Genomic DNA, 10,800 nt, shown 5'->3' with positions numbered 1-10,800 from the left:
TTCACTCTGTTCAAATGCTTTTCTGTGATTGCTTTCCTCTGTTCCACGGCAGTCGTGTGATTTTTCCTCGTTTAACAGCACTCCTGGCATCAGGTCCCTCAAACTCACCTCGGAAAAGCGTGCAATGAAGAAGGCCGCCACTAGATACCCCACTGTTGCCGTTCCGGATCACTGCAGCGCGCTAAGTTTAGCGGCAAAATGTTTTTGTTGTTTCTGCGAATGAATCTAGTCTTTATATGTCCAAATAAAACGCGTATAACAGCTTTCTCTGTCGTGTTTCACTTTTTGGTCCGTTTTTAAACGTGTTGAGGGATCGGAAGGATCTAGTGCGTGCATAGCGTACCTGTCGTACCAGGTGCCGCAGGCGCCGCAGTCGTCCATTTCTCCTTCGGTGACTTGGCCTGGCTTGGATTGTGCTTCAACTGGATCTTTAGCGCGCTACAATCCACGCAAGCCAACGTCTGCCCAGCAAACACGTATCGTTCACCGATTATCCCATTTTGATCTCAATGCCCACACCCGCATGAGACGATCCATGCGTCGTCCTTGCGAGCACCATCCGTGACTAAAACCTCTTGCTCCCACACCCATCCACCCGAGAGCAAAATGCGAGCATTCAAATCTTCAGGGCGAGGAGGTAATGCGAAACTGTGGTGACTGTATAAAATTACCTAACCATTTTGGCGTTGATGCGACTGCTACAATAGTATTACAGTTATTTGCTATGTTACCGCAACATTATTACGCAGAAACACATTGAGTTTAGGTCGCAGTGCACATACGTAACCGTCACCGCGGTACAGCGGCCAGCGTCCGCGAGGTTCAAACCAGTTCTGACCGGTGCCGTTTGATCGTGCTCGTGTGGTGGCTGCCGCCCTTTTCGCCGTCGCCACGCTGGTGGAGGGATGACAACCAACGGCAAGTGTCGGTTCCTTTAAATCTGTTCTACCTCTATTTTTCTGTGCCGGATAATCAGATTCATCAACTGCGCGTGCCCGACTGTAATTTGAACGATGTGGAGGTCGGATCGCACAGTCCGACGCAACGTCAGTGCTCGCGTGAATGAGAGCCTACTTGCTTTAGCTTGTGCCAGTGAAGGAGGTCCAAATGTTTCGAACACACGTTACAACCGTTCTCCGCAGCCTCCAGAACGTGAGGAGATCGTGCAGGAAAATTTCGGGGCGTCTTCAGCCGGCAGGCCTAGTGAGAGCGGAGAGATCGCATTTGGAAGTGCTTTTGAACGCGCTGCTGACTTCTCGTCCCGGGAACAACTAAACGGTGACACTGACGTGGGGGAGACGAGGTCTATAGGAGAAAAGCTGCGCGAATGGAGTGTAAAGTCTTCAGTTACGCATCAATCGATCACAAATCTGTTGCGAATACTGCGTTCGCATTCATGTTTGGCGGATCTCCCGGCGTGTGCCAGGACCTTGCTTGAAACTCCAAGAAGCTGTAAAGCGATTTCGGATATTGGATCCGGGAAGTACTGCAATTTTGGTCTCGCCAATAGCCTGAAATACTGCTTGAGAAACGTTGGAGCCCTTCCAGAGACTGTTTCCTTGGCTGTGAATATTGATGGCCTCCCGATTTCAAAAAGTACCCGTGATCAGTTCTGGCCAATTCTCTGTCGAGTCACAAACTGTGGTGACACTCCTCCTTTCCCGGTAGGGGTATATTATGGGACAAGCAAGCCGGAGGATGTCAATCAGTTCCTGGGACCATTTGTGTCTGAATGCGTGGAGATTTTGTCAAGCGGGATTGACATCAGGGGCAGAACACTACCAGTAAAGTTGGAAGCAGTCGTGTGTGATGCCCCTGCAAAAGCATATGTCATGTGTGTAAAGGGCCACACAGGGTACTACAGTTGTACCAGGTGCTCAGTCGAAGGGGAGTTCAAGAATGGCAGAGTGTGCTTCCCTGGTACAGCAGGAGAGCCAAGAAGTAATAGCAGCTTCCGGGAAAAAACTGATGAATATTACCACACCGGCACAACCGTTCTTGAGGAAATCCCTATAGATTTGGTCAAAGACATTGCTTTGGACTATATGCACTTAGTTTGTCTCGGTGTGACACGGAAACTGCTAGTGCTGTGGTTCAAGGGCAATAAACGTTACAGGCTTGGTAGCCAAGTCAAAGACGACCTGTCGCTTGCGATGATGCAGTTGGAGCCTTATGTTCCATGTGACTTCAGCAGAAAACCACGAAGCTTGTGCGAGATGGATAGGTATAAAGCAACTGAGTTTAGGCTCCTGTTGCTCTATACTGGTCCTGTGGTACTTGCTGGAAAAATCCCAGCCTCGTTTTACCAGAATTTCATGGCCCTGCATGTTGCAATAAGCATCCTAGCAAGTCCACGCTACCAGCTGCTGTTTGCACATTACGCAGAAAAATTGCTGCAGCATTTTGTGACTGTGTTTATCACACTCTATGGCGAAGACTGCGTCTCCCACAATATTCACGGCCTCCTTCATCTCACAGACGATGTCCGACATCAAGGCGTACTCGACAGGTGGAGCGCTTTTCCGTTTGAGAACTATATGCAGACTCTCAAAAGGCAGCTCAGAAAGCCGTGTCAGCAACTAGAACAGCTGTATAATCGTTTGTGTGAAGAACGAAGTGCCTTTTCATCTACCATCACAGAGCAAACCTCACAGCGGATCACCCTATCACAAGAGCACAGAAAAGGGCCACTCCCACCTGACTGCCGAGGACCACAATATAAGAAGGTGGAGGTCCCAGGGAGGTTTGTGCTGCGTGTAGGGAAGCGCGATGCTTGCTGTATGTTGACCGATGGAAGTATAATTCAAGTTTCTAACTTTGCATATGCAAAAACATCCGGAGCCCAAGTTGTGGGACGGAAGTTCCTCGATGTTTCTGACTTTTACACACAACCGTGCAAGTCATCCATGATTGGCATGCACCTTGTGTCACGGCTATCAGCTGTCCAGCGATGGCCACTCGAGTGGATCTCAGCTGCCATTCAGAGGCCAGGCTGTTGTCTTTTCACTCCTTCATATGACTCCCCAGTAGGTGGGCAATTGTGCATATTACGTGCTAGTCTCTCGGTGGTGGTAACCGCAGGTAGACCTTATCTCTGCTAAGTCTCAATTAAGGAAGAGTCAATGTATTATTCATGGGGCGCGTTTTGTCCAGTAAACCGCCGCAGTCATGACACAATACGTCGAGCTCATGATAGTAGGACGATTCCGCGTGGCCCGACACGTTTTTTACATGAATTAGCACAGTTTTTGGTTTATGCAAATGCGAATACATGGAGTTATATGGGAGGAATACAAAAGGCGTCCAAGGATCTCCTGCGACAAATTCAATGCTTAAAAACAGTTCCAAGCCATGTATTTAGGGTCTCTGATTACCATACAAGTTAGATTGCAACCTTAGGCGCCGTAATATTGGAGATGCACTGGACCAAAATATGGCCATCTGTGAACAAAAATTTCTCTTTTGCGTGACCTGTGTTTGCCGTGCACGGACGAAACCGTCATATCATTGAATGGGAGTGCAAAAACAAACAAACTAGAAATGTCCCCAGCGATCAGGCTATCGTAAGAAGCAAAGTGATCCCGGAGAAAGTGCTTCCCTTTCAAGCAAGTGTTCCTCCCATCTATTTCCGCAACAACTATGTGGTCCTTTGTTTTACGTAATTTGTAGGTTACCCCTTTGTTTACACTGAAGTACGTTAGCATTGCTTTCTACCTTCTTCCATTTTAATTACATGACCACTCAATTGCAAAATTTTCACGTCGTCTTCTTTTCTTTTTTTCGTTCTTGTTCCAGGTGATAATCTGTTCGGCATCCTCCGATATCCACACGAGAACAATGTTGTTGCTGTCATTCACAAACACTGGCTTAAAGATAGCTTTTGCATGTGGCCTCCGAAGGTCTCGTCAAGCAGGTTAGCACAAATGGTCAAGCATGGTGTGCAGCCTGATGCCACGTGGAAAAAACTAACCTATGTGGAACTTGGCTGGTTCTGTGAGTCAAGGCTTATTTGTTTGTTGTAGTTCTTAGAATATAGTAGTATAGGAAGCAACCTCATCCATTGTCTCGTTCTAGCATCCTATGAGGAAGCACGCAGAAAACTTCCCATGGCAGAGGTGACGTCCGACCTGCAGAGCGACACAGATTTGGGGAGGGGGAAGAGAAAGAGGTATCCCATGCAAGAAAATTCCAGTACTGATTATGAAGATTTCGAAGATGTTCCTCGTCCTCCAACACCACCATGCTTTGGAGACGGTATAATGCCATATTCACTATTCACGTAATCCCAGCTCTGTTCTGTTGCTCTGATTGTCTATACTGATATTGAATATTTGTTCTCTGTGATTAATCGTGTGCTAATTTTCTCTCTCGTGACCGTAGATTTCCAAACAGACTGCACAAGGCTGGCTACCGATTCACCCCTGTCATACACTGTCCTCGGTTCCGCTCAAGGTTGTTGTACCTTCCTTCCTCAGATCACACTAATTGCTCTATAACATGCATCTTTTAGCTGTCCGTGTTCAATCGTTAAAATTGTATAACTATGACCTTGGAACTTGCAGGCACACAAAGTGCATCACAAGTGTTTTTTGGGAACGAGAGGCCGAGTGCTGGTTCATCAGGTAACTACCTTGCTGGTGTAAAAAGGTGCCTTGCTTGTTGCCAGTTGCTGCATGTATAATTCCTAATCAACAAAAACCACTAAGGATAGAGCGGGAAGCAATTCACGGTGCCACGTTGTGCAAAGTGACTAATGACTTACTTCCTTTGCGCACTCTCCGAAATCTTGCATGATCGTTTGTGTAACTAATCTCACATCACACAGATCCTGCCATGACATCGAGAGCTAAGACACACTGCAGTGCGGACCAGCTCCACCTCGCGGCAGATGAGCATTTCAGCAGTAAGACCGCTCTTTTATCACTTCTCACTCCTAAAAGGGTGCCATGGGGGCAAACGATGGCTGCAAAAGTTGTTCACCAAAAACTGTGTTCCAAGGCTGTGCTTTAAAAGTTATCACAACGCCTATAACTATAACAGCAATTGATGCGCCGTAAAAATCGTAAATGTTGTTGAAATTTCGGCATATTAAGCAGTTCGGAGCACCTAAGTGACATGAACGAAGCCATTCCTTAGTCGTTATCTTCGCACTTTGTCTGCTGTGTTCTCTTCCAGCTAAGTTCTTAAACTTTATTCGTCAATTTCAGCTGATGTCTGTGCAGGAGGGGTAAATGAAGTTGGACACCATGGATATAGTTTTTCTCGCAGAGGTAGAGTGAAGGGACTTCTTCTTTCTAAGTGCATTGGCTTCAGCCCTTATCTATTTGACATGCAACACTGATGTAGTTACAGAACCATTTGACACACGCGAGTCTTCAGGTGATTACCATTGTTTTTCGGCCCCCCTTGAACCAGTGAGGCACCCTGCACCCTTCCGAGAGGTTTCACAAAATCAACTGCAGCCCATACGCCGGGGAGCAGATCATTCTCAGCCTCTGCCAAGAAGTCACCTCGCACAAAGTGAACACGGTGTGTGTAGGAATGTATCTGATATCCAATAACAGGTAACATCATGTCGATTCTTTATAGCAATGTGTGCCGAGAGCAGGGGCCGACCTGACGAAAGGTTGTCGCACATCAATGCTGAAGGCTGTCGTGATAACGGTAATAATATTTTGTGCTGTGTTTACTACATGTCAACTATTACTTTTTAGTACATACTACACCCCAGTGAGAGAAATACCGCCTGCAGTGTTATTGTTAAATATTCCAAATCTTCTTTCGTCACAGTTCCCTATGACAGCCACGATGGAGGCTCTCAAGCATGGCCAGGAGTACGTCGGGCGAACACTATTGAACGCGCTGCCCCCGGTAAGTGAATTTGTCCGTAATCGCTTAGCAATGCTGGTGTGGAAATTCTGTTACGTTCTTTCTTTGCTTATGCAGCATGGATTATGGTAAGCAGTCTTGCTTTGATGAACATCGATGCCCAGCAAACGTTGCATAAATTGCAGTTCAGATACATGCGAAGTAGCAAAAAATCAGGTTGTAGGGATGTGAAGCCCGCAGGCTCTTAATTGCTTTCTGCGACGACAAGTAGCGGTTTAAAGATATCAACACAAAATGTGCAGCATGAAGGCTGTATGATAATTCGTGGTGGCTACTTTCGCTTTACGTCGAGATGCAGCTATGATCATAAGTGACGCGGCAGCGGTAGTCTCAGCAGTGAAGTTTCACAGTCTTTAATTCACGCTGCGTGTTTTGCAAATAAATTTTTGCGGATTCACGAAAAACTAAGAGCTTTATGTGTATTCCATACTCGGAACAAAATTCCTTCGTGTACAAATTGCTGGGAAATCTACTCCCTGTAAATTAGTTATGATGGTCGCAGTATACAGGGTGATCTTTTTGTTGGAAGCACAAGGCTTCACAAACAGAGCATTACAAGCAGAAAGAGCGCTACTTTCCTGCTCATTGAGTTAGAAACAGATGCTACTTATTATGTAGCACCTGTTTTTAACTCAAGTAGCTGGAAAGTTACCCTCGTTTTGCTTTTATTGCTCTCTTTGTGAAGCGCTGTGTTTCCAATAAAAAGTCACCCTGTATGCACTTCATTGCCACATCACATTCAGCTTTCCAGTCTGATATCCTAAGGGTGATTCATACCATCAAGCTCACCCTGGAGCATCATACAGCGCTACTTAATCTGATGTTGGCCAAGTTTGCAACAGCTCCTGCAGAGCAGGCTCCAAGTGATGATCCTCTTGCTGAACCATTCCAAGACCTTCAAGCGTTCCTGCAGTTCGACGCCCGATACTCAGCTCAAGCACAGAGGATGGAGGTGGTGCGCTTTGCGATATTGCTTTTTTTCACGTACGGCTTTAAGCTTACTGTGAGCACAACCATGGAGGAATGGGTTCAGTGAATATTCAGCTGGTATGCGCTTTCGCAGGTGTCTTTTGTTGCAGCATGCATGTTGTACAAAAAAAATCAGTGGGTGAATTTTTTTTTTCTGACTTTATCTATCGCCAAATTGGGGGTAAGTGTGTGGCTAAAAATTCGGGAGTATTTGGGTTATATTCATTCTAGGTTGCCACGCCGTGAGTGAAAACTGGCGGAATTTTGGCATATTTGCATTGTGTTCATCTCACTATCGGAGCCGCTCTTGGGTATACAATAGTAGACACAAAGCTCCAAGCGGAATCAGTATTCGATCCCCATCCTTAGATGCGTTTCACCAAAATTGTCATAAGCAGTATGCACGGCATGAATCGGAGCGGCAGACCCCTGCCTCGTGAACAGTGCATGTACCTGGCTTGCTTTATTTTTTACACGGTTGTTCCATACTTTTTTTCTGTTGCAGGAAAATGCCCTCATGCGATATGGAGGAACCGACGAAAAAGACACCACAAAACGGATCCTGTCACATTTGATGTCTGACACAGTTGCACAACAGTTCAGCTATAGAGGGCGCAAGGGAAAGGAAAACTTCAGCGCTCTCAATATGTGCAAGATCATCATTAGTAAGTATGATCTGTTATGTGTTCCTTGTCATGTACCCAGGCCACGCATAGTCAAGCAGCGAAAATGCACACACTGGTCTCCCTTAGATGTAGACACATTTGTTGTTATAACGAATCCGCATACAATAGCAGGGATGAAACAAGAGGCAGAACTGCACCTCTTCACCCTTCAGGATGTCAGTTCCTTCCAGGCTCTTAGCCTGGGAGTGGGAACATGACAATAACAGCACGAAAAAGGATGCAATGCTTCCAAGCATGTGCACTTGGGACTTATATTATTGGTGTCACTTTTTTCGCAACCTTCTTGGTGCTCATAATTCGATAACAAAAAAAGAACTGCGGCACCAACAATGGAACACCACCTCGTGATCCGGTTCCCAAAGTTACTGTGTCACATGGAGTTTAAAATGAATCCTTTAGCTGCTTTATTTCAAGGGTTCTGCGGAGCAAACAAGAGACTACAGGAGGAAAAGAAGACGGGACAGGCGCTCACTCAACGGAAAGTTTAATGACAGTAGTGCGCATATTGCTGGAACAACAAAACTGTGTCTTGAGTGTGCTGTTTTTTTTTCTCTCTCTCCGCCCGTGCGCAGCAATGTGTCCCTTTAAACTACAAGCTGTGCACGTTCATGAACAGCAACCACTTGTGCAACTCCACAAAGTAAAGTATGATGTGCTAATGCATCCTATAAGGGAAGCTTCTGTTTCAGTTTCCGATAAAAAACTTTCCCCCCCACCCCCCGGGACACTGCACTGCAATCCAAAGGGGGTTCCCCGCATTGAGCGCTTAGAAAATTTCGCATTTGCATTCCTCTCGCTAGTTGCTTCTACCCAGGCAGGATATTCTGTGCATCTTGTGTGTCACTAAAGCAATGTTTATTTGGTTGCTTTCATGTTAATTGTCTGGCCTTTTACTTGAACAGTTTTCTTATATTGCTGTTATTTGCTGTAGTTATCTCGCTTACTAACATTACGTGATTTCTGTTTCAGGATCCGTGCTCAAGAACCCACGGGCCAAAGGTGCAACTGAGGCGCAGGTCGAAGAATACATCAAGTCCTGGTTGGCGCATGCGACAGAGCGAGTGCAGAGGGCAGGTCCGACAGAAGACGCTTAAGGTGACACCAGTGTAGCCGCCGTTGTGTGAAAAAGTTTTTTATGTGCTCGTTTGTAGTCGAACATTCCAACTTTGTGATCCGTGTATATGTTTATATATCTGCGTGCCGGCAGACTTCCAGGGAAACATTTCTTTTGGTGTTTAGATATTGAGTCATCTGGTTTCTATTTCGTGTGATGACACGCAGGTACGCTTCACGAAACCCTCATATTATAGGTAGAAATCAGTACTGCTTTTCTTGCATTGTGGTGTTGTCTCAGCAGGGGAACTTTAGCCCACGTCTTTGTTCAGCAGCTCTGCCAGTCATCGTGCCATTCTTAGAATCTGTGTGCTTTAACTCTTGAGTCACTCAGCGGTTATAAATGTCTGCTGCACTGCACACATGAGCCCTTCATGATGATAACCATTCGTACGAAGTTTTATTGGAACCATTAGCAGTCACAAAAACCTTACAGAAACTACAGTATTGTCAATTTGACCTCACCGCATGCCCAAGATGCAACGTGTGTGATCTGCTGAAGTGCAGTTTGTGTGTTTCAGTGACAGATGCTCATGTCTTATTGTAGCACCTGTGTTTAGTTGCATGAACCTGGGTCACTATAGAGAGTAAACCACACCATTGTGCAACACTGCAAAGAGGGGAGGGGATAGGGCGTGAAGCGAGCCAGTGTGGGCTGGGCGTGACGTACATCCAGTTGCGAGAGCAATTTTCGCTGTGGTTTCACATTGCATCTGCACAAGAATGCACACACTCCTGCCTGAAATTAGTTGATATTTCTGTTAACTTTGTGTCTGAACCTCACCCATGTGAATTATGCCTAAGGTCACAGCTTCACTATTGAATGCAAGTGTGATTTGGGCTGTGTACCTGGACCAGTTGATGGTTTCACACACATGTAATGTTGCACAATATGTGCATCCATTCTATCACTGAAACCATGAGCTACAACCATGCGATTTTGTGTTCCGCATGTAGGGTGACTTGAAATTAACTAGAGCACTGACCAACCTAGCTAGTTGTGAAGTACTCTTTTGAAGTAAACAGGTAACCCCAGGTACCCCTGAACGAGTAAATAAATAAAAGTAAACGGGTAAAAAATTTTGCGATTTAATCCTTTGTGACAGGTTCTATCTCCACAAAAAATACCAAGAAGTTTTGGCGAATAGTTGTCAACGTGCAAGATTCTAGACAAGATGGGTCTGATTTTTGGAAGGCGACTGATAAGTGACACCCTCCAGGCTGTCGTTGCTTACATATTTTACTCATAGCCGTAGGATTCTAGTCATTTACCACAAGTATTGTGGCCAATGTAGTTGTAGCTTCTGATACTGTTTCAAGTGAACAAATTTTTATTGCACGATGTGCTGGAGTTCAAACTGAGCACAAGTCTTAGTGATATTTTGTGACCACCACTTATATGTAATTTGTTCCTCACTTGCTCTTGTAGCCACTTACCACCATTTAGAAGGCAGTGTTCCAGTCAAGTTTTTTTTTAGCTCTTCATGCTATTTTATGCAAGTGAATTTAGGTCTTTGTCGCTGTGCAATACATACTTCAGTGCGACCACAGCACCAGTCAGTGATATTTTGTGGGCAACGCTTGTGTAATTATGCTCATTGTGTACAGTACTCAACTGTACGGTTTCTTCATTTTTTTACGTTTTCGTTTTCCCATAAGCATTCTATTCATGCCATTTGCTGATGTTTAGTCATCAGCGGTTAGTTTATTTTCTTTGCTGTTTCACTTGAAATAGTTCTAAATTGACAGTCTGTCAAGCAAGTGTGCTCAGTAACAAAGCTGTTATTGATATGTGTGTTCATTTAGGGTCCTTAAGTGATAAGCAGACCCAGAGTGTTTGCTTCCTTTTCTTGCAAGAAGTAATTTTTGACTGTGTGTCAAGCAGGTGATGGTCAGCTGATCAGAATGTCTGCAAACTGTGATATTTGGTTGTTCTGCATATGCAGCCTTTTAGCGTTTTATGTCATTTAAGAAAGTTATGAACGCCATTACTCTATTTTCAACCATTTGAGGAATGGAAATTTTGGAAAGTATACAAATTTTTGGAATATGGAAATAAATATTTTAAAAACAACCACAAACTGTGACTACGTGTAACATGTACAACCTGGTGTGAGCATATTCTCGCTGCACACGACGCTCC

The 10,800-nt window shown here is 45.1% G+C and overlaps 1 protein-coding gene and 1 long non-coding RNA gene across 2 annotated transcripts; both read left to right on the top strand.

Annotated features, from left to right (window-relative positions):
• Positions 1–5,207: 5,207 nt before the first annotated feature.
• Positions 5,208–5,872, top strand: LOC135383148 (uncharacterized). Its single transcript, XR_010419695.1, has 4 exons — positions 5,208–5,270; positions 5,347–5,529; positions 5,590–5,664; positions 5,791–5,872. It is a non-coding gene; the product is annotated as an uncharacterized LOC135383148 (long non-coding RNA).
• Positions 5,873–5,947: 75 nt separating this feature from the next.
• On the top strand, positions 5,948–9,111 carry LOC135384339 (uncharacterized). Its single transcript, XM_064613544.1, has 4 exons — positions 5,948–5,957; positions 6,633–6,844; positions 7,364–7,523; positions 8,514–9,111. The coding sequence occupies exons 1-4, from the start codon at positions 5,948–5,950 to the stop codon at positions 8,636–8,638; spliced, it is 507 nt and encodes a 168-aa protein (XP_064469614.1). The 3' UTR covers positions 8,639–9,111.
• Positions 9,112–10,800: the final 1,689 nt, after the last annotated feature.

Source organism: Ornithodoros turicata, chromosome 2, assembly GCF_037126465.1.
Source record: "Ornithodoros turicata isolate Travis chromosome 2, ASM3712646v1, whole genome shotgun sequence".
Lineage (NCBI taxonomy): Eukaryota > Metazoa > Arthropoda > Arachnida > Ixodida > Argasidae > Ornithodoros > Ornithodoros turicata.
Note: the sequence above shows the minus strand (reverse complement) of the source record. Positions and strands in the feature narration are given on the sequence as shown.